Below are 24679 nucleotides of genomic sequence, written 5' to 3' on the forward strand. Positions count from 1 at the left end.
CATGAGGAACTGTATTAAAGGGTCGCGGCATTAGGAAGGTTGAGAACCACTGCTAACCTTTCCAGAAAACTGAAGCCCAGCATTTGAAAAGAATATATATAGTAATTGGAGATGCCAAGGACGATCCAGGATGATCCTCATTAAAAAAAAAAAAAAGAAAGAAAAAAGGAAGGGCTTTAGCACCAACTTCCAATCTCTTCCCAATCTTCCAAAGCAACAGCATTTGGAAGTAGGTAGCTTTCCTGACTGCCCAAAGAATCGTTCCAGTGTAAGAGGTGGGGGGAGGGGACACCTGCAAGGCCAAAAGGAAACAGTTTGGTTTGGTTTGGTTTCCCTCCTTCTGTGAGTAGCTGCCAGCTGTCCAGCCATCCCAAATTTGCCCTTCAAGCCATCAGCCACAACGCAGAGTCGCCCGAACTGACAGGCTTCTCTCGTCTGCACTGCTTAGCTTGGTATCTGAATCCGCCCAATACGCTGAAACATAAACTGATCCCATTCACCCAATTTTTACCTCCTGAGGTCCGGACCATCCCCACCCTACTGGCCTTCCGAAAAGCTGTGAAGACCTGGCTTTTCCCCGCAGGCCTGGGGCCGTTGATCTCGCTTTGCGATCTGGCGAGATCAGGCCCTGAATGGTGTGAATGCGTTCTAAGGTTTTTAATGTTTTTTTAATCTTTGAAATGTTTTTACAATGGTTTTTTTTTTTTAATGTATTGTGAGCCGCCCTGAGTCTCCGGAGAGGGGCGGCATATAAATTTAATAAATAAATAAATAATACACTAAACCGCTATTTAATCCGGGTTGGGGAGAAAAAAAGGCTTTTAGGTGTTTTATTTAACCTGGTTAACCACGTGATGCAAACAAACGCCCAACGCGTTCCAAAGTCAGACTGAAGTTGACACGCGTTTGGAGCAGGTCTCTTCACGAGAGCCGCCGGAACGCCTAAAATCTCGCCTTCCCGAGAGCAAAGGGAGGGTCGAAGCAAAGCGATCATTTTCAGCTCCCTCTCTAACGGGGCTTTCTTAGCACGGCCCCGGAGGGAGAGTCGCCTTCGCCCAGTCAGTGCAATTACCGCCCCGGAGTTCCTAAACTTGGCGCTTGCTCTCTTTCGGGCTGCTTTGCTCCCTGCTTTCGACGGCCGCCGGGCGCTTTCGGCTCTGGCTGCCCACCAGCTGCCTCCGCCTCCGCCCCGGGACGTTTCGGCAAGATCGGCGAGGTAGGGAAAGAGAACAGCCGGGGAGCAAAGAGGCCCCGATCTGAAGGCGCGGCTGCTCTGCCGCCGCCGCGGTTTTGCTGAGCTGAACTGGGAGGAGGAGGAGGAGGAGGAGGAGGGTAGTAGGTGAGGCTGGTCGTGCCGGCTCCCTTCCCTCCCTCTCTCTCCCTCTCTCTCTCTTCCCCACCCCGAGCAGATCCATCCTTCCAGAGGCGGCACGGTCTGCCTGCCTGGGGAGGGCAGCTCGGGAGAGGCGATCGGGCAAAGGTGTAGTAGCCGGTCGCCTCTTCTCCAGAAGCGGGGCGCTGCCTGCCTCTCCTCGGCTTCTCACCTGCTCCTGCGGCGGCAGCGGGGCAGAGGCCCTGCCCGGACTCGCCCGGGCTCCCGGCCAACGGTGCGAGGCTCGCTTCTCCTTCCCACACAACGCCCGCGCTCTGCCCGGGATCGCCCGTGTGCTGCTTTCGCCCGCCCGGCCTGCCTCTCGCCCAACGCCGGGCTGATCATGCTGGGGACCCGCCGCGACCGGCTGCTCATCCTGCTGCTTCTCGGGGCGCTGCTCAGCGCCGATTTCTACTTCCACCTCTGGCCCCAAATGCGGCGCCGCCTCGGTCCGGCCGAGACGGTGGAGCCACGCTGCTCCTGCCCCGCCGAAGCAGCTGCCATCGCCTCAGCCGGTCCAAAGCTCCGGACTCGGCCGCCGGCCGGCGCGTCCGCCAACCGGAGCAGCCAGGCCAACCACTCCAAGCTGAGGAGGCTCTTCGCGCACCCGCTCTACAGCGCCCCCGAGAGGCCGGCGGAAAAGCTGCTCAACGGGCAGGAGACGCTGCGCTACTACCGGCGGAAAATAGCCCGCTGGAACAGGTGCGTGGTCCCGGACGGAAGAAGCGCGGCTCGGGCAACCTTTCGCGCAGAGTGAGACCCACGTCGGAAAAACTCGCTTGTAGTTGCTATGCCGGGGTGTGTGGGGTGTGTGAAGGGAGCGCATGTGCGTGCGTAGTAGACCCGCGGCTAGTTGGTTTCTTGGGCTCGCGTGGAGATAGGGAAAGTTCTTCCCCACGCGCGCCTCTGTGCAAGGAAGGAGGGGGGGGGGAAGAGGTTTGATTTGCAAAGTTCCAAAGTCATCTTTCTGAATCTGATCTTGGTTGTCAGCTGGTTGGGAACTCAGTTTCAGCATCTCCGAGGAAATCTCTTGGCTAGCAACAGCAAGAGCACTTAGACTTAAATACCGCTTCGCCGTGCTTTACAACTCTCTCTGAGCTGTTTACAGAGTCAGCATATTGTCCCCCCCCCCCACACACACACGCACAACAATCTGGGTCCTCGTGTTACCGATCTAGGAAGGATGAAAGGCCTGCCTACGTGGAACGGGCCAGAGGGAGGAGGTGATGGTCTCTTTCTGCCTCCCCCATTGACAAATATGTGCTGGGTCAAATTGGGCAGTTTCCTCACTTCTGGTTGCACCTGGTTTCTTATCTCTTTCCTTTCGACACTCCTCACTACCCTCCTATCAGTGGACTTGTGCCCGGTCTCAGGCTGCAGTGCCCAGAGTGGCTTCAGCCAAACAGGCAGATCCTCCTTCTCTGGCAATCAGATTTATGCTGCGCAATCTGCTAGAATATCCCGGAGCAGGACAGATTGGTTTCTGCCCCATTGACCAGCCTACCACTATCAGCCAAAGTTAGAAAGCATCACTTGCCTCCATCCATCCATCCATCCATCCATCCATTCATCCATCCATCCATCCACACAAAGACAGGCACATACTCCTAAGACCTTGTTGTCAGAGCCCATTCTAGGAATCGGTGCCTTTCTCCACTGTTCTCCATCCATTTCTGAACCATTAGAAAATAGCGCCCTTGCAAATGTGGTGCCAGTCCCTGCCCTGTGCCTTTCGCTTTGGTTCCACCTCGCTGCAGTCACCCGACTTCCCTCTAAGGTGACTAAGCCTAACAGATTTTCCACACCTTAAGGCTGAGATGGTGATGTAAGAAGGAGACTAATCCTACTGTCATACCACTTCGGCTAAGAATGGCTTAAGGCTGTCACATTTGGGGATGCCTGCAGAAAAGCAGAGCCGGCTAGAATGTGTGTGCCTGTGGGTAAAGGCCTGCTGAGATGTCATTCTTGGACATTGCTCTTCTGTAGGATGGGACTGACTGGGCTGCAGGGCAGGCAAATTTTGTGCGACTTTCATGAGAGTGAAATCACAGCAGCTGTTTGAAGCTGAGTTCCAGATAGCATGGGGCTGAGCTATTGGGGAGCCTAGTTAAAATGATTAACAGGGAAATTGCACCCTCTGGAACCATCACTTGAGAGAATCCACATTGAGATGCATGAGAAGTGCAGAAGAGATACGGTGTCTTTGGTGCTGCTGGTTTGGAATGAGTCTTTTTCTAATGCAAATTAACCCCCACAGTTAAGATACTGGTAGCCCTTGACTTATGGCCACAATTGGGACAGAATTTCCATTGCTAAGTAAGGTGGTTGCTAAGTGAGTCACACCCAATTTTATGACCTTTTTGGCCACCATTGTTAAGTCAATCAATTCAATTATGAAGTGAACCATGCAGTTGTTAAGCAAATCCAGCTTCTTCCATTGACTTTGCTTGTCAGAACCCAGCAGGGAAATGGTAATCATATGACTCCAGGCCTCCGCAATAGTCATAAATGCATGCCGGTTGCCAAGTGCCCAAATTTTTAATCATGTGACCAGGAGGAAGCTATAAACAGTCATAAGCACAGGTCGTCACTTTTTCCAGTGCTGCTGTAAACTTTGAATGGTCGCTAAATAAATGACTGTTTTAAGTCAAGGACTACCTATATCTGGAAGAGGGAAAGGGTAGACAGGTTCAGGCATTTGCCTTAAAAAAAAAAAGCAATATCCTGAGGACATTAAAATGGGAGGGGGACAGAAATCATGCAATTTCAGATCTCTACTCTGTTTTAGGGTTATTGCCAGAGGTGGGATGCTGCCGGTTCGCACCGGTTTGGGCGAACCTGTAGTTAAGATTATGTACAGTTTGCCAAACTGGCAAATGCCACCACTGGCCCCGTCCCACCCTGTCCTATCTCACCGCGCCCGCCTTGGCCGGTGGCAAAAGTCACACCTGGCTCCTTTGCTCGTTCGCCCAGACCATGTGGCCCAGCTGACATCTGCGCCTCGCCCGTTCTGCTCACTGTGGCTGCCCATGAAGGTAAGGTGCTTGGCCGAAGGGCCGCCTCGGGGTGGACACAGCGAGGCTCGACCGCCTTTTGGGCCTGGCTCTCGCCATCCTTCCACCCGCATGCCGCCCTCTCTCCCTTCGCCTTGGGTCAGGGGATGCGCCAGTCCCTGGCTCTGGCCTTTCCCAGGGCTTCCTCCCGCATGCTGCCTGCTCTCCTTCTACCTCGGGTTGGGGGATACGCCAGTCCCTGGCTCTGGCCTTTCTATAGCCCTCTATAGCCCTTCCCTATGTTAATTCTGAGCTGGTCTACATCAGCCTTCCCCTATTAAATACCTTTTAAAATATAGGACTAGGGTCTCCCAGATTCTCAGCCTCCACTCCTACAGTCTCCCATCATCTTTCTGTAGCCAAACATTTACCATGCTAATGGCAAATTTTGAGAACTATAATCCCAATATTTCTGGATATTATTACCAAGTTGGGAAAGGATAATTACCGTGAGGTATTATAGCAAATGTTCCTTTTTCTGATAACTTAATTAACACCAGAAGGACCTGTATTGGCTGCACTCTCCATGAGGAGTGCAGATATGAATATAAATCTATTGCTACAAAGTGTGATTCTATTCTCACTCGCCTATAAATACCAGCAGTCGCTGTGTTAGCCATAAGCAATTAAAAAGAAAAAAGAAAAATAATAATTACTAGGTTAATGGAAGTCATACTAAATTGTTGCAAGTATCTGCATGCCCTGAATGGCATGGGATCAGGCTAAATGCAGGAGCGCTTTTCTTTGAAGGTATCTGCCTGTCCCATAAGGTCAGATAAAGTTGGTGTACCCCAAGTTCTTTCCCTTAAATGCTACCATCTGGTGGCACCCAGGAAGTATGCCTACTCCATAGTTGCCCCTGCTTTGTGCAGAACACTCTTGCCCCAGAGATCCAGCAGGCTTCCATCCTCCTCACCTTCCAGAAGGCTTTGAAGAGCTGGCTCTCCCCCTCCCCCCAAATTTTGGGGGAGAATGGGTTTGAAGACCAGCAAGACGGAATGCTGGTACGTGAAAGAGTCTTTTCCCCCCCCAAGGGTGTCAGCAGTTTTATTGTGGTTGTTGGTGGGTGTGTTTTGTATCTTTGTTTTTGAACTGCCCAGGACTATGATATCTCAAATGGGTGACCAGGTATATCTTACGAATGAATGACTGAAAGAATGAATGAATGAATGAATGAATGAATGAATGAATGAATGAATGAATGTATCTGCTCCAGGTGAGTTGGAAGAAAAACATAGATGATCCTAGAACTGTATCTCTCCAGCTAGATTGTTGAGCAGAGTAATGCAAAGCCTTCAGACTTGAAAATTCACTTTTAATGAGTACCAGAAAAGTATCAGTTGTGACAAGGATGTTCACAATGCTAGCTAGGATAAATGTCTAAATAACTTCCATTTTGGGAAATATACATTGCATCTGATTCTCATATATAGACCTTGACTTGCAATCACAATTGAGCCCAAAATCAGTGTTACTGAGTGAGAGAGTTTTTAAGTGATTTCTGTCCCATTTTATGATTTTTCTTGCCACGGTTGTTAAGTGAATCACTGCACTGTCAAGTTAGTAACCTGGTTGTAAAGTGAATCTGGCTTCCCTATTGATTTCACTTGATAGAAGGTCGCAGGAAGGACAGTGTAACCGTCATAAATACACACCAGTTGACAAGCATCCGAATTTTGATCACGTGGCCATGGGGATGCTGCAACGGTTTGTAAGTGTGAAAAGTGGTCATGAGTCACTTTTTTTCAGTGCTGTTATAACTTTGAACGGTCGCTAAACAAATGGTTGTAAATCGAGGACTACCTTCTTCCATTATAACAGTGTCTTATGAGCATTACCTATACCCGTGATGGCGAACCTATGGCACGCATGCCACAGGTGGCACATAACACCCTGTCTGTGGGCACATGAGCCGTCACCCCAGTTCAGCTCCGCCACGCATCCACCAGCCAGCTAGTCATCAAATTATTATTAATCATTATTATTAATCATATTTCTATGCCGCCCACTCTCCGAGGACTCTGGGCGGTTTTCAACAATCGACAGTATACTAAATAGCATATTGCTCCCAACAATCTGGGTCTTCATTTTACCCACCTCGGAAGAATGGAAGGCTGAGTCAACCTTGAGCCGGTGAGATTTGATCCGCTGATCTGCTGAACTAGCAGTCAGCTGAAGTAGCTGCAGTACAGCACTCTAACCACTGCGCCACCTCGGCTCCTCTCTGCCGCGCCGGGGGGGCAAGTTGCATGCGGGGGGCCACACATGCATGTGCGAGGGTATGTGCGGGGGGCACATGCACATTGTGTTTTGGGGATTCAGGTGGGCGTGCGCGCAATTGCGCACACGCACACTTTGTGCACTCGGTCCGGAAAAGGTTACCCATCACTGACCTATACCTTTTTTAAAAAGCAAAATCAGCCATTACTATCATCCTATTTTAGAAAAGTCACACTTGCCCATTAGTGGTGCCAGTTTAAATCCAGTGTCATCCTTATTGAAGCATTTGGTCGTGATGAAAATGTAGGGAAGCTAAGCCTTTTTAGAGATAAACAGTACAGACTGTTCCAAGATTCAGAACATGAAATCCGTCCTTTTTGAACCGAGTACCTTTGGTAACCTGACCTTTCAGAAATTGACAAGCTCTGTATTTCCTTACTTCTTCTAAGAGATGATGACAGAGCCAAAATGTGACCATTAAACCAAGGTATACTTAAAAAGAGTAAAGGGGGGTGGGGGGTGGAAATCCTGAAATGTGCTGAGGTTCATACCACAGTGAAATTAAGTCAGGTTCACAGCTAAGGAGATTTTTCTAAAGATTTGAATTCATCTTAACAGTTGAATCCACAAAAGTCTTGCACAACTCAAACAACCCTCCCTATCTATAGCATGTCAATCATTTGTGACCTTAAAAAAGAGGGAGGCGAGGCACCTTATGTAAGACTTCCCTGTCTAGCCACAGCATATTCTTCCTCTTCTCCAGAGCCTCCATGAAAACCTAGGGAGAATGTAATATAAAAAAGAATGACGACATTGGTGTTTCACAATGCACAAAGTCCTATTATGGTTTGTTAGCTTTTGATTTAGCAGCGTGTATGAATCCAGCCAATTCAGGCATATACACCTAACTGTGGTTTAATGTGGTGTAAGGACGCCGCCGTTGTGAATTATGATCTGTAGTACAGGTAGTCCTCAATTTACAATCACAATTGAGTCCAAAATTTCCATTGCTAAGCAAGACAGTTGTTAAGTGAGTTTTTGGTCCATTTTACCACCTTTCTCGCCACAGTTGTTAAATGAATCATAGCAGGTGTAAAGTTACCATGTTTCCCCTAAAATAAGATCCTGTCTTATAATTTTTTGAACCTCAAAATAAGTGCTTGGCCTTATTTTCAGGTAGGTCTTATTATTTTGGGGTGCGTGGAGGAAATCAGAAGAAATGGCGGGGACTGGCTGTGCATGCGTTTAAATATTTGGGGGAGGGCTTATTTTTGGGGAGGGCTTATTTTCAGGGGGGCTTATTTTAGCACATGCCCTCAAAAGCCCGATTGGGCTTATTATCAGGGGATGCCTTATTTTCAGGAAAACAGGGTAAGTAATACAGCTATAAAAGTGAATCTGGCTTCCCGATTGACTTTGGTTGTCAGAAGATTGCAAAAGCTGATCTCATAACCTGGGGGCATTACAACCATCATAATTATATGCCAGTTACCAAAAACATCTGAATTTCAATCACGTGACCATGGGCATGCTGCAAGTCATACATGTGAAAAATGGTCATAAATCACTTTTTTCAGAGCCGTTATAACTTTGAACGGTCACTAAACGAATGGTTGTACGACAAGGACTACCTGTACATTGCAGAAGTTTGGTTTATTCATGTAAATCAGGTCAGTACATCTTCTTTATATACCCATGAAAAGCAAGACACACACTTTGTTGTTTAGGGGTATTTTTTATGTCTTTAAACTATGCTTATGCTACCTAATTCTTTTGTTCACAGAATGGTTGACAATGTGTAATTTTGGAAAAAGAGAATTATAGATAAATATATAACACAAAGGCTGAAATTATATAAAATAAATAAGTCTGCTTTAGAAACTGCAATGTAGGAAAAAAAATACTTGTTTGATCTGGCTCTGGGGCTGCTGTTACATCTGGCTTGCAAAATTCAGAGTAGTCATTCAACAACAGCAAAGGGTTGCAAAAAAACTGACATTGGCTGTGGTCATCAGACTCTGTGTAACACCCGAAAGAGCACAAGAATATTTTCACCAAGGCCATTGCCCTTCCTCACAGAGTAGAGTTTTACAATCAAAGGGCACAATAGAAAATTTTCTGATGTCATAAAGGATTTCTTGATCGTCTAAAAATATGGTTGTACTGTACTTGTGACACTTGGGTGCTGAGCCATTTAGGTTATAACACGAAGTACCAGTAGCTTTTATTGGACTCTGAATCAAAAAGAATGTCAATTTAATGTGACTTAGTACACTACATCCTCTTCCTGTTTCACAGAAGCCCTGATCTGCAGTGTGTTGTCCATAATACAGCAAGGTAATGTGTGAAAATGTAATGTATTAGAGAACAACCATCAACCGGAGGGGTCAAACAGAGAATTAGTCTGGAGTCATTATATAAACACAAGTGGACAAGGTCTGCCCCCACCCCCCTCCTTGAATGCCATTGAGTTTTGTCTAGTCTTTCCTAGGTCACAGCTGCCAGTCCGCAAAGATTTCTGTAAAATAGGCATAGCGCAATAAAGTGGCTAATTTGAACTCTACATGTCTGTTATTTGCACCTGATAGAATGGGTGTCACTTTTAGTTAGGGCTGACCAGAATCTGAAAATATGGTTTCTTGTTAGTATTCAAATTCTGGTCAATGCTCATCAGAAAGGGAAACCATTTATTTTGCATGCTCCTGTTTAAACATAGATGAGCAGCTGATGGAGGAGTATGAGTTGTATGGAATAAGGATAAGTAGGTTATGTGAGCATCCATATTCATCAGCTGGAATGGCTTAGTGCAATACCATGTGAATGTACTTTCTAAAAGAACCAGGATTAGAGTTGGCTCATTTTGCGGTTTGCTGTCTGTTGAGGGCCTTATCCCTGATATTAGGTCTTATCTCACTAGCATATTACAGGGAGTAAAGTAATGGAGAGAAACAGCTTTTCCACGTTGCTGCCTATCAACTATTTCTTGGACCGAAGTCCTGTGAATTGCTCAAGCAGATACATCCAGGTCAGTGCGTTTCTGAGGCCAGCCTTGGCCTGCTAAAATCCACATCGAAGTTTAAATAAGAGCAAAGAGATTGCTGTTTGAGCAACAGCATCTTTTCCAAATACGGCAGTCAAGCTTGTTTAGCAACTTACCGGCTGCCTTTAAAGTGAACAGGGTCACTTTTGTCCTGCAGGAAAAGTCATGCTGAAAATCTTGTGCAGGAGCCAAAAATCTTTATTGTAAACTGCCACAGTGTCAGTCTGTCACTGGGTCTCTATATCAACACAGCTTATATGATAGCAATAGCATTTAGACTTACATACCGCTTCGCAGGGCTTTACAGCCCACTCTAAGAAGTTTACAGAGTCAGCCTATTGCCCCCAACAATCTGGGTCCTCATTTTACCCACCTTGGAAGGATGGAAGGCTGAGTCAACCTTGAGCCAGTGAGAATAAAGTTTTTATGCACGCTGGTGCATAAGCGCACCAGCGTGCCTACCATCCCTGTCCTAATGTTCCCTTTTATTCGTATCCATTTCATGTATTCATAATCATGTTTATACTTATATCTGTTATCTAATGCGTGCTTGACTAAATAAATAAATAAATAAATAAATAAATAAATAAATAAATAAATAAATAAATAAATAAATAAAATATTGCTTAGCGCATTGTAAGCCGCCCTGAGTCTCCGGAGAAGGGCGGCATATAAATCAAATAAAAAATAAATAAAGAATCGAACTGTCGAACTGCAGACAGCCGGCAGTCAGCAGAATTAGCCTGCAGTACTGCATTCTAACCACTGCACCACCACGACTATTAGTTTTGATCCCTGAGAGAACAACAACCTCCCCTTCCACAAACACACACACACACACACACACACACACATATGTCAAAAATAGTATAAGGTAAGAAGAAGAACTGGTGTGAGATCCAGAGAGCGGATCAGGGAGCATTGCTGACCTTGCTTCAATTCAAGGAAATGAGTCTTCTGCTGAAATGTGACAGTGGAGATAAAGAAACTTGTCGCTTAGCACCAACGGCTCATGACAACAGAGATGAAAGACAAGCTCTTTCGTTCTGGCTTTTTTTCTTTCTTTCTTTTTTTGGTTACATATTTAAACATTTATTCTCAACAATAGGTTTTAGCAAAATGCACATAAAATTATCTCGACCGTATCAATTCAATACATCCCCCTCTAATGTTAACAGCGTTGTTTGTCAGGATGGGCTTTCATATCTTCCTTGCAGCCTTCCTTGCAAACAATGCAGTGTGTTCCATTACATGTTTGTCTTCATTGGAGAACCAAATAAAAAAGGCTTTCAAAAAATCTTTTTAGTCTCTTAGCTGGAGTGAGGTAGGGTCACCCTTCTTTTATCTGAGGGACACATTCCATCTAAGCCCGTGATGGGCTCCACCTAAGCACACATGCCACAGGTGGCACACCCTAGGTCAGCTCCACCGCACATATGCACGCACTTCCCACTGGCCAGCTGATTTTTGGGTCTCTGCTGCGCATGTGGGAGACGCGCACTCATACGCAGGGGGCAGAGGGAGCGGTGCACCCCCCCCCACTGCCCGTTTTTGGTCCAGGAGCTTCAGGGAGGCCTGCTAGGCTGAAAATGGTGCACCCGGGGGAGGGGGGTCGCATATGTATGTGGGGGTTGGGAGAAGTGCAGGGGAGGCCTGCTAGGCCGAAAATGGTGCACGGGAGGGGGGGGTCACACATGTATATGTGGGGGTTTGGGAGAAGTGCAGATGGTCACGCGCGTATGTGCAGGGGGTCACATGCGCATGCACGGGGGCAGGGGGCATTGCATTATGGGTGTGGGCACGTGTACACGCACACACACTGTCACATGCGCATACGTGTTTTCGGCACACGAAGAAAAAAAGGTTAGCCATCATTGATCTAAGCTATTAGATGCAATTGAGGCAAGCAATGAGTAGGGATAGAGTCAACACACATTAACTTCCCCCCCTTTTTCTGATATCTCCTTCCCTCCTCTCCCCCCTTCCTCTAAAGTAGCCATCCATAAAGAAAGATTCTTTATTAATTATTTATTCGGTTTGAATACTTCCTGCTCCTGCCAAAGCCAACATGCAGCAGTTAACAAAAATGATAATAACAGTAAAATTCAACGCAAAGTAACCAACCTCCAAAGAGGGCCCTTTTCCCTAATATCCCAGCTCAAGGTGTGGCATGTGGGCAATGTGGAGCATGTTGATGCTTATTGGGGAGGCAGCTTCGAACAGTATGTGCCAAGCTGGAAATCATGAGGCTCCAGTTGGCTCTGTTGGTTCAGTTCTTGGCCATTTTTCTGCCTGTCCATTTTTTTCCCCCCTAGCTTTAATGCAACTTCAGTCCTGCTATGGACAGCTTTTTGCTTTTAATTTTGCCTATGGCTTGACTAAGCAGTCATCTGGTCAATGCGCAGAGCGCACTGCTCCTCTGGCATTGATTACCCTGTCTCTGGTTTCACAAATAGGATGAAAAGAATGACTGAAATCCTTAGTTATTTGGCTTGCTGTGTGTGCTTTTTTCTTTGTCTCTATGCGGGGATGATCCATTGACCTAGTAAGTGGCTGAGCAAGCAACTTAAGAGATTCAAAGCCTAGTGGTAGAACAGCCAAACAGCGGAGCTGTGGACCTGTCCTAGAAGGTGCAAAGCACTGAAACTGATTAGCCCACATCTGACTTCGGGCTTGTAACTGAAGGAACTGGGCCATAGTATAGTACTTTGGCATCTTGGTTGAGGGAATTCCTTTCCCAATAGCCATTGCTATTGGGAAGCCCTAACTCAAGGATATCAAACTCCAGGCCTGGGGGCCAGATCCAGCCTGTGGGGTGCTTAGATCTGGCCCGCGGGACCACCCTGGAAACAGCGAAGGACCGGCCTGTGGTGCCTCTGCCAGCGAAAACTGAGCTCGGGAGGGCTGCGTGCGGCCCTCCCGAGCTCGGTTTTTGCTGGCAGAGGGTTGCAGGAGACTGTCACAGCTGAAAACGGAGATCGGGAGCCCATTTTCTCTGGCAGAGTGCTTGAGCCACTACAGGCACCCCCAACACGAGTGATGTCGATCTGGTCATGCCACCCTGGCCATGCCCACCACGGTCCCTTAAGGTCAAACACAACCGTGATGCAGTCCTCAATGAAATCGAGTTTGACACCCCTGCCCTAACTCCTTGCAGTCTCTTATTAGATTATGTACAAATTGTCCTCTACTTACCACCATTAGTTTAGTGGCTGTTTGAAGTTACCACAGCACTGAATAAAGTAAGTTATGACCATTTTTCATACTTACAACCAATGCACGATCCCTGTAGTCATGTGATCGATGTCTGGTCGCTTGGCAACTGGCTTGTGTTTACCACTGTTGCAGTGTCCTGGGGTCATGTGATCACGTTTTGCAACCTTGTGACAAACAATGTCAGCGGGGAAGCCAGATTCACTCAACAACCGTGTTACTAACTTAACAACTGCAGTGATTCTGTTAACAACTGTGGCAAGAAAGGTTGTAAAATGGGGCAAAACCAGGGGTGAAATGCTCCTGGTTTGGACCGGTTCGGCCAAGCCGGTAGCAATGACAGCCGGTGGTTCAGAGAACCAGTAGCAGTGGCGATGTGAGGCTCCGTCCACCCGCCTGGTCGTCATTACTTCTTGGTTTTAACCAGGAAGTAACCTGTTACCCTCTGTGCACGCGCAGAAGTGTTTGTGCATATGCAGAGCATCCCCACGCGCAAATGATGCACATGAGCGAGCAAATTGAGTGTGCGCACACAGCACATGCATTTCCAAACCAGCTGGGAAGGTAAGTAGATTTCATCCCTGTGCAAAACTCACTTAACAACTGCCTTGCTTAGCAATGGAAATTTTGGGCTTAGTTGTGATCTTAAGTCGAGGACTATTTGTATTTAAAATCATTTACATAGGAAAGCCGTTTCTCAAGCTCTACATGTTCCACAGCTCTAATTTACTGGCTGTATCTCAGGTGTGCCCATAAGGGCAACCACTGGGTGGCAGCCCAGAGATTAAAAAATAAACCTGATTCTTTGCTGTCAAGGTCCAACTGTCGACATGTATATGATATATAAGGATTTTTTAAAAATAGTCAATAATACAATGGGAAAGGGAAAAGAGGGAGAAATGCCGTGCACGAGTAACAGACATGTAAGGAGTATTTCCATATCCCGGATGACATTGGATGGGGCTGAAAGTTTAACCAAGGGAGCCACCAGGTGTGGCCTTTGGAATATTGTGCATGGGAGCTATGTGGCCTTCTATCCCATGTACACCGTAGAGGTACCCTTTGAGGGAGATGGGCAGTTTGAAAATCTGATAAAGATATATATTATGAAAGACTTTCCATGCTTTGCTACCTCTTTGCCTTCTGGAATGTGGCCCTTCCTACCAGGGAATCCAGACTACATTCCACCACAGGTTGTGTCCTGGGATACTAGAATGCAACTTCACCCTATCTGCTGTCCCATAGATTGATTATGTACCATCAAGTTATTTTCATCTCTTTAAAAAAAAAAAAAGAGTCCCTGCGGATTTTGTTCCACTAGTCATTGTTGACTATAGGGGGCGTTGCTCATCTCTTTTTCAAAACTATTGAGCAGTACTATCCAAGACATTTCTGTGGTCATGTGGGCAGCATGACATCACGGAGCACTGCTACCGTCCCGCCTAAGCGGTACCTATTTATCTACTCGCATTTGCATGCTTTCAAATGTCTAATTTGGCAGAAGCTGAGGCAAGGACAGGAGCTCACCCCATCATGTTGAGCTCAGGTTTCGAACCTTCATCTCTTAGCCACCACATAAATAGATAGTCTCAATGAGTCCCCTATATCGATTGGAATTCTCAGCCAGCAAAGATTGCTAGGTTGATCTATATCGGTACTGAGAGGAGACGTTCACTGTTCATTTGCTCAGGAACAATTGATCCGATTCCCAGTAACTAGAGGCAAACCATAAATTCCATGTCTTTTTTGAGGAAAGCAAGGCCACCGATTCATAGCGACAATCAGAGCCAGCTTCATCATTAACTCCTTTGTAAAAAGCAATGAAGGATCAATGACCACAGTTTGTAGGAGCAACCCTGAAAGGTTGCATGAAAGAAGAAAAAGGGAAGTACTTACAAGAAGAAGCATGGGGCAAGCTCCGGGAGGAAAGGAAAGGAAATATAAGCCGCCCAAGTAAGTTGTGGTTGCTTTTTGTGGGTTGCTGTTGCAGAAAGGCAATTGGTTGATAAATTGTCTCTGTGTCAGAAAGTGACAGCTTGTTTTTTTTTCAAGCTACTAGGGTGAAATGAAGCCTATCAGGGTCAACTTTAATTTCACTTCAGAGCAAAGAAATGTCTTACAAGAAAATAAAAGGAAGTCTCATCTGTCTTTAACCAATGGATAACCATCTGTCATATAAAAACCAACCATAGCACCTTGGAAGTGTGCCTGGGACAGCCACCCAAAACAAAGCTATATATTTAAACTAATGGAAATGTCCTGAAGCCTCTACTCAGGTATCAGGAATTTGATCCAAGATTATTTCCAGAATCCTGGCTTCCCAGGCCATCAAAATGTTGCTAAAGAGTCTGTTGGTACACAGAAACATTATGCGGTCAAAAGCCAAATATTGTCTCCGTGCAGCTGTGGGATTTACTTCAAGAACATTTTATCGTGCCAAAACCCCAAAACCAGTTGGGAGTAGTGGTTAAGGCTTCAGACTAGAAGTTGGGAGACCATGAGCTCTACTCCAGCCTCTGGGCCAGTCACTCTCCCTCAGCTCTAAGAAAGCAAGGAAGGGCAAACCTACCCAAAACCTTGCCAAGAAAATGGCAGGATCTAATCCAAGCAGTCATCAGGAGTCAAAAACTGACTCAGAGTTGTGCACATACAAAAGACTACCCTAAATTGTTAAAAAGACATCTAAAATTGCCATATATCCCCCCTCCCTCCTTTTCCTAGTAGAAAACATGTTCTTAAGAGCTGTGTGGCTGCAGGGTGTACTTTCCAACATAAACAGCAGTGATGGGGGATGGACCACTAGAATTTCTGCTTGTCACTTGACGTTTCCTTCACTTTCCTTAGAAGTTTTGGACTTATGATTCAGACCATCCATGCTTCAAAAAATGATTTGGAAGAAGTCTTCCAAACAGCACAAAAACACAGCCCCTCCCTGCGATTTATTACAGCAGGTTAGTTATTTTCAGGCATCTGGGCAAGCTTTAAAACCGATGTTGCTGCATCAGTTCAGGAGCTGACTCATTGAAATTACTCTTAAAGGAATAGCAACTCTCAGGCCTGCAGCAGAAGTCGGGAAAAAAGAGCTTCAGTATTTCCATTTGGTATGTGTTTATAGCTAAGTACAAAACCTATTTGCCCCACAGGAAAGGGAGTTGGAGCTGAGAGAGTCTGATTAGCCCACCCTCACTCAGGGAGCTTCCATGGTTGAAGATGGGATCTCTAGATCTGCTCATTTCTAGTTGAACACCTTCATCACTATATGTTAGAGTTTGCAGCAATCCAACTAGCACGCAAGTAAAGAATTCAGCAGGATTCATGTATAAAAGAAACTTCTTTATATACAGTAATATAAAGCATGATGCATGTATACAATACCCATGCAGAAACCAGAAGCACAGAATCTATATAATCACAGAAGCAATAATGCAAGGACAAACCAACTCTTATACATAACAGTCAAGCTAAGCCATGCCCAGGCTCCAAACTGTCTGAGTCATCAAACAATCCCCATTGGCTCACCTGTTGACATGTCTATTCCAATTTATGACCTCTTATTCACTGACACCATATTGTGTTAAATTTAAATTTACTGGTAAAGTTAGTCCGTCATGGAATCAACTACCTGTGAAGGCTCCTGGATTGGGGTTGAAAGGCGAAAGCGGAAGCAGTATATTCCATCCCATATTTGGGTAGACCAGGTTGCCCTGATAGACCGGTCTCACTGGAAAAATACTACTTCATCCCTATATTGGCTCTCTTTAATGAATAGTAAAGATATGTAAGGGCTGAAAACGTCTTAATTATTTTTGAAAGCTGTACAGCTCTAAGGACTGGAAGGACCAAAGTCAGGACAAGACAGACCAGTTACAATATAGATAGTCCTTGACGTTTGACAAATGAGCCCAAAATTTCCACTGCTAAGCAAGACAATTATTAAGTGAGTTTTGTCTCATTTTTCTTGCTTGTTAAGTGAATGACAGCAGTTGTTAAGTTGGTAACATGGTTGCAAAGTGAATCTGGATTCCCCATTGATTTTGCTTGTTGGAAGGCTGCAAAAGGTGATCACATGATCCTGGGACATGCAACCATCAGAAATATTAGCCAGTTGTCAGCATCTGAATTTTGATCACATGACTGTGGGAACGCTGCAACAGTGATGTAAGTATGAAAAATGGTCATAGGTGACTTTTTTCAGAGCCTTTGTAACTTTGAACAGGCACTAAACGAATGGTTATAAGTCAAGGACTACTTTGACTGGCTCTCTTTAATGAATAGTAAAGATATCTAAGGCAGTGGTGAAATCCAATTTTTTTTACTACCGGTTCTGTGGGTGTGGTTTGGTGGGCGTGGTGTTGCTTGGTGGGTGTAGCTTGATGGCGTGGCAGGGGAAGGATACTGCGAAATCTCCATTCCCACCCCACTCCAGAGGAAGGTTATTGAAAAATCCCCATTCCTTCCCCACTCCTGGGGGAAGGATATTGCAAAATCTCCATTCCCACCCTACTCTGGGGCCAACGAGAGGTGGCATTTGCTGGTTCTCCAAACCACTCAAAATTTCCACTACCGATTCTCCAGAACCTGTTAGAACCTGCTGGATTTCACCCCTGATCTAAGGGCTGAAAACTTTGAAACCTGTATGGACCAAGATCAGGAACAAAAAGTTTGAGACCAGTCAGGGCAGTTACAAGAAAAGTGCCCAGATGTCAACCATCCCTCTTTCCGAGAAAGGACCTGCTTTCAATCTAAGAAAGTGAGAAAAAGAAGCACAAGGTTTGGGACTGCTACATTGCTGTTTTTCTGCTTTATTGTAACTTTTCTATCTTCCTTAATAATAAATAACCTTATCAAACAGCTGCGTCCTTGAATCTCTGCTGGGGACTCTTTGAACAGCGTCTATCACAGGTTTATTAAATACTTTAAGACACAAGATGTTAGATGGAAATTCTGTAGATAAAGCTGTTTCCCAAGAAAAAGACATTGATGTGGATGTTTGAGTGTTTGTGATGTAGACTTTATTTGTAGAGTATCCTTGGGTAAGGCTGGATTCTGAATTAGATGAGCCAAGAGTCTGCATACAATCGTGGAGGGATATAAAAGGTGATGGATGGATGAATAAATGAGCTACACCAGAAAAGAAAAAGTGACAATCATTCTGTGAGTAAATCTGGAGAAACAGTAATGAGGTAAAAGAGAGAGGAAAAAATAAATATTCTGTCAGGTGAGCTCAGTTTCTGATAACCAAATGGACATTGTATGTAAGCTTTCTTAGCAAAAAAAATAAATAAGAAAACAAGTCAACTTTAGAAAATGACGAGGAGTCCTTGGTGCTCTCTGAGCTGGGTTATTTTCTTGCAGACATTTCATTATCCAAACTAGGTAATATCATCAGTAGACCAGTGGTGGGTTCCTCCCGGTTTGGTCCGGTTTGGCTGAGCCGGTAACGGTGACACTATTACGTCACCGAACCGGTTCTCTTTCTTCGGGAGCTGGGCCCTCCCGCCCGTCCCCACAGTATTCCTACTTTTATTTCTTCTTTTTTAGCCCAGCTGAGAGGTGCGGCAGAGTGGATTGCCGCACCTCAGCTGGGCAGATTCGTAACGCGTTTGCGCGGAGAACCGGTAGTAAAGCCGGTTAGAACCCACCACTGCAGTAGGCTATAAACTACTAGAAAATGCAGCATCACATTGTTAACGTATCACAATGTTTTTTCCCTTCGCGGAGCTGTGGTTGGCTTGGCATGCGCATGACGCATCCAGCCCATGGACCGCCAGTTTGATACCCCTGTACTAGTATATAATGTGAGAGCAAACCACATTTCTTTCTAGCACTGATGAGGTTACCTAATTTGGGTAATGAAACTTCTGCAAGAAAACAATCTCGGGGAGCAACAAGGACCCCTTATTTTAACTCTGAGCTATAAATATAGCTTAGAAAAAGATGTCAGAATCCGAAGAATGTGGAAAATAAACCAACCTCGGATCTGAAATGGAAGTGTTTTCTTTGCTGTTTGTCCTGATATTTGGGTTGTAAGACTTGGAAATCTTCCCAGGTGATGCTGGGAAGTCCTTTGAGCTTTCACCAAATTGCTATGCCCAGAAATTCTATATTTTTTTCCCTACCAAATCTCATTCAATTTAGTGAAGAGGAATTTACTTTAGAAATATTTTCGAGGGGAAAAAAGAGCATTTTGCAGAAAGATTCAGATGATGTGTCTGCCTTTTGTTTAGTTATGGTCAAAAAGTGCAGGTGAAATCCTTGCACTTTCTCTATACTATCCATTTCTCCTGCAACTTTTCATACTTCCATTAAATCCCAAGGGAAAAGTCTCATGAGGGAATCCCTTCTCTCATTGGGATTTTTCAATAATAATACTACCATCGTTGTTAAGGAGGAATCTTACCATGGAGAAAGTATGGGAGAAAAAGTAATCAAGGAGAGAAGCAACCTAGAACTAAGAAAAAAATTTCCTGACAGGTAGAACAATTAATCATTGGAACAACTTCCCTTCAGAAGTTGTGAATGCTCCAACACTGAAAGTTTTTAAGAAGAGATTGGACAACCATTTGTCTGAAATGGTATAGGGTTTCCTGCCTGAGCAGGGGGTTGGACTGGAAGACCTCTAAGGTCCCTTCTAACTCTGCTACTCTATTGTTCTATTGTTCTCCTTCCCTGGAGAAACTTAGAGACTCCATCACTTAATATCTCTCCCTGCAAGTTCAGTGGAAAATTTCTTAAGGCCATTTGTGCTTAACGTCAGTCTCAGCCAAAGTGAAATTATAGTTGTGAATCAGCACAACTTGCTGAGCCACAATGAAATCTACTTATATTATGGCTCTGCATATTGTGTGAATCAGACTAGAATCTAAAAAAGGGAAAGAAAATGTGAATTGTATCCCACCTCCTGCTGGTACAAGTAGTCCTCAATTTACAACCACAATTGAAACCAACATTTCTGTTGCTAAGCGAGACAGTTATTAAATGTGTTTTATCACATTTTATGACCTTTCTTGTTAAGTGAATCTCTGCAGTTGTTAAATTAATAACATGGTTGTTAAGTGAATCTGACTTCCCCATTGATTTTGCTTGTCGGAAGGTCGCAAAACGTGGTCACATGACCTCAGGAGATTGCAACCGTCATAAATGTGAGGCAGTTCCAAGCGTCTGAATTTTGATCATGTGACTCATCAAATTTGCAGATGGCACTAACCTGGCAGGAATAGCAACACCCCAGAAGAAAAGCTCAGGATCCCAAAATATCTTGACAGACATGAACAATGGGCCCTATCCAACAAAATGAAATTTAATGTGGAGAAAAGCAAGGTTTTGCATCTAGGCAGGAAAAATCAAAGATACAAGTACAGATTAAGCAAAACTTGGCTCAAAAACAGTAACTGTGAGAGGGACTTTGGAGTCCTAGTGGATGATCATTTATACATGAGGCAGCAGTGTGCGGCAGCAGCCAAAAAAGCTAATACAATCCTTGGTTGTATAAACAAAGACATAGGATCAAAATCACATGACGTATTAGTACCGCTTTATAAATCTTTAGTAAGGCCGCACCTGGAATACTGCATCCAGTTTTGGTCACCATATTACAAAAAAGATGTTGAGACTTTGGGAAAAAGTGCAAAGAAGTGGAACTAAGATGATTAAAGGCCTGGAGACAAAAACATGTGAAGAACAGTTGCAGGAATTGGATTTGGGTAGTCTAGAGAAAATAAGGACTAGGAGTGACATGATAGCAATATTCCAGTATTTGAGGGGCTACTCAGGGGTAGGGCAACCAGTTCACCCAGCACTGAAAATGTGGCCTTTTGTGCATGAGTGTGGCTTCAAAAACAAGGCAATGTAGGATGGGATAGTGCCGGGGCGGGCAGGCCCATCCCCACCCTCAAGTCGCAACTACAGGTTCACCTGAACCAGTCCGAACCGGCAGCAGCTCACCTCTGGAGCTGCCACAAAGAAAAGGGGGTCAGCTTATTTTCCAAAGCACTAGAGGGCAGGACAAGAAAGGATGGAAACCAGGGGTGGGTTCTACTTACCTTTACTACCAGTTCGCAACGGGGCCCCGCACGCGCACTCGCTTCACTCGCACAGAAGCATTTTGATGACGTTGGGATCGGTGGGCGGAGCCTCTCGCCAGTTTTACTACCGGTTCTATAGAACTGGTGCGAACCGGGGGCAACCCACCACTGATGGAAACTAACCAAGGAGAGATGCAACCTGGAATTAAGGGGAAACTTCCAGTGAGGACAATTAATCAGTGGAACAGCTTGCCTCCAGAAGTTGTAGGTGCTTCATCACTGAAGGTTTTTAAGAAAAGACAAAATGGCCACCTATCTGAAATGGCATAGGGTCTTCTGCTTGAGCTGGGGGTTGGACTAGAAGACCTCCAAGGTCCCTTCCAGGTCTTTTCTGATTGAAATGACCATGGTTATGCTGCAGCAGTTCTAAGTGTAAAAAATGATCATAAGTCACTTTTTTCAGCACCGTTGTAACTTGGAACAGTGACTAAATGAATGGTTATAAGTCGAAGATTATCTATACTCATTCCATCCATCCTGGAGGAGAAAGCTATTTGTTTGCGTTTCTCCTCTTTTCCCCCTTTCTCTCTCTTATCCATTGCAGTTGATTTATCCTTTGCAATTTTCTTTTTTCTTTTTTTTTTTTTTGGAGGCTTTTTTATTTGCTGCCAAATAAATAATCTGCCAAGATTATTTCTGTGCGGTCTGGGCAAGCCATTTGCCTTGGTGCGACTTAGCATTGCATCGTATTCCTTGGGTGTGAGACACTATTGATTATTCTGCAGCTGCTTTGTAATGCAATATATGGGCTTCATAAACTGAGGTTGCCATTCAGAGAAGTTTAACAAGCTGTGTTAACGTTAGACTTGTCTGGGTTTTAATGCCGAGCTGCAAATAAAGCAAGAACATGTTTTGGAAGACTGAATTCTTATACACTAACGCCCGAGATGCATACCGATTCATAAATTGTGTTGCTGACACTTTACGACCCCATAAACTGGAAGCAAAAGGCAGAAAAACGGTCTTGAATCTCGAGGGACTAATAATTTAAATCACCGAGGCACAACTTAATTCAGGCTGCGCTTACATGAGAATCTTCTTAACCTGCATATCCCAAGTATCAGGCGAAAATGAAAAGCGCAAAGAGAAAGCCCAGTCAGAAACCTGAAAAGAAAAATAAAGCAAGCAAAGCTAACTCGTTTTATATTCATGTCAAGAGCTGTGGCAAGCATCTGAAAACAGCTGAAGATCATTTCTACAGTTGGCCTAAAAGGAGCTCAGCAAATAGCATTAGAGCATTATGAGCTCAATCATAATAGCATTAGAAGTCTTTTATGGGAAGCAATGAGAAACGGAGCACATCTTGGAAAAAACAAGGAATCGCTGCATGCCCATTTAGTTGGGATCCTGGGTCAGTGCAGTGGTGGGTTGCCCCAGGTTCGCACCGGTTCTATAGAACCGGTAGTAAAACTGGTGGGTTTTTTTGTTTTTTTTTTTTAATTTGATTTATATGCCGCCCTTCTCCGGAGACTCAGGGCGGCTTACAATGTGCTCAGCAATAGCCTTCAGCCTTTTGTATATTTATACAAAGTCAGCTTATTGCCCCCACAACTGGGTCCTCAATTTACCTACCTTAGAAAGGATGGAAAGCTGAGTCAACCTTGAGCCTTGGAGAGATTCTAACCTGCAGTAATTGCAGGCAGCTGGTCTTAATAACCAGCTTAATAACAGGGTGCCTTAGACCACTGTACTACCAAGGCTCTGGTGTGAGGCTCCACCCACCAACCCTGATGTCATCAGAATGCCTCTGCACATGCTTTGCTTCACTCGCGCGCGCACGCAGCCCCATTACAAACCGGCAGTAAAGGTAAGTAGAACCCACCCCTGGTTCAGTTCCCTTCAGGAATATTGCCTGGAGTTACGCTTTTTGGTCTAAGCCATGATATTTTAACTATGATTTGTTGAGGAAGCTGTCATGGCCTGTTTCATTCACAGGGCCCCGCTTAAAATGAGCATTCATAGCCTGAAATGGTTGAATTTAAACCAGTGGTGGTATTCAGCCGGTTCTATCTGGTTTGTGTGAACTGGTAGTGGCGGCTGCGGGAGGCTCCGCCCACCCACCCAGACATCATCACGTCCCATTTTTTATGCTCTGTGCATGTGTGGAAGGCCTTGTGCATGTGCAAAGGTGTGTGTGAGCAAAGCAAGTGCGCGTGCGAGCGTGCACACTTTTGCAAACCGGTAGTGAAGGTAAGTGAATACCATCTCTGATTTAGACAACATGCTATGCTAAGACCCAGCTAATTCCAGTTACGATTTAGCATAATGTATGAACTCAGCTGCCAATTCAGAGGTTGCACAAGGATTTCATAAAGCAAGAACCAGGAGTTCAGAACATTCATTCATTCATTCATTCATTCATTCATTCATTCATTCATTCATTCATTCATTCATTCATTCATTCATAGAATATATATGGCCTCCCACTCACTTTCAGTGACTCTAGGCAATTTACAAAAAATATACCCAATATATAAAGAGTTAAAAACAATAACTCCCTACCCATCTCTTGGTGACCACAAGCAATCAAACAATAGGATCTAATATGTGTTGGTCATCAAGACCAGAGCTTTTGTCTTCCAAGCTTTCGGACTCGTGCTGGAGTCAGAGAGAAGTTCCCTGAAGATGGGCTCCAGCACAAGTACGAAACCTCGGAAGACAAAACCTCTGGTCCCGGTGACTGACCTAGATTGGCTCTTGCAACATTATCCTGGAACATGTATATTTGCCTTCCTCCACTTGATAGGCTCCATCCCACTCTGGGTTCCCCAGGCCCCTTGACAGAACCAGGTCTTCAGGCCTTGGGAAAGATTGTCAGAGTGGGAGCCAGTCTAATTTCCTGAGAGATGATGTTCCAGAGAGAGGAAGCCACCACAGAGAAGGCCCTTCTTTTGGTCCTACCAAATGCACCTCCATAGGACAGGGGACATGCATCATTCCAAGCCTCCCTGCTTTGGTGGGTCAGGTGGATTTAACTGGGAAGAAATGGTCCTTCAGATAACTTGGTTCCAAGCCATGTAAGGATTTAAAGGTGGCAATCCACACCCAGAAGCAAATCGGCAGCCAATGCACCTCCCTCAGGAGAAGTGACACATGTCACATGTTACAGGTCTATGCAGAGATTTCAAAGATATATCAGGCCATCCAGCTTGATTCTAATGTGATTTATAGGTGCAGCCGCTGTTGTGATTGATGCATATTTACTCCCACACAAACATCTATAAATTATTTGGAAGTAAGGGTTAGGGTCAGTGGTGAAATGTAAAATTTGTTACTACCGGTTCTGTGGGCGTGGCTTGGTGGGGGGTAATGTGACTGGGTGGGCGTGGCCAACTTTTTTTTTTTTTTACTTTTAAAACCATTTTTTCTACAACCTCTTTGGCCGAAGAGGTTGTAGAAAAAAATGCTTTTAAAAGCCTCTGACGATCCCAGCTGAGCCATGCGATCATCAGAGGCTTTTTTTTTACTTTTAAAAGCATTTTTTCGGCCAAAGAGGTTGTATAAAAAATGCTTTTAAAAATAAAAAAAAAGCCTCTGATGATTGTGCTGCTCAGCTGGGCATGGAGCGGGGGAGGGCAGGGATTTTTGCTACCAGTTCTCCGAACCACCCGCCGTCATTGCTACCGGATCAGGCGAGCCAGTCCGAACCGGGAGCATTTCATCCCTGGTTACGGTTACAATGAAAATCTTGGTGCAT

The 24679-nt window shown here is 45.1% G+C and overlaps 1 protein-coding gene across 1 annotated transcript in view; it reads left to right on the forward strand.

Moving 5' to 3' along the window:
* The first annotated feature begins 1608 nt into the window (after nt 1-1608).
* The window catches only part of FAM20A (FAM20A golgi associated secretory pathway pseudokinase), a 62493-nt gene continuing 39422 nt past the window's right edge, over nt 1609-24679 (forward strand). Inside the window, exon 1 of the mRNA XM_070937722.1 lies at nt 1609-2074. Within this exon, the coding sequence (XP_070793823.1) occupies nt 1716-2074 (359 nt within the window). The 5' untranslated portion in view covers nt 1609-1715. The remainder of the gene's footprint in view (nt 2075-24679) is intronic.

Source organism: Pituophis catenifer, unplaced genomic scaffold (assembly GCF_029215685.1).
Source record: "Pituophis catenifer annectens isolate HBS135680 unplaced genomic scaffold, rPitCat1.0.hap2 SCAF_2, whole genome shotgun sequence".
Taxonomy (NCBI): Eukaryota; Metazoa; Chordata; class Lepidosauria; order Squamata; family Colubridae; genus Pituophis; species Pituophis catenifer.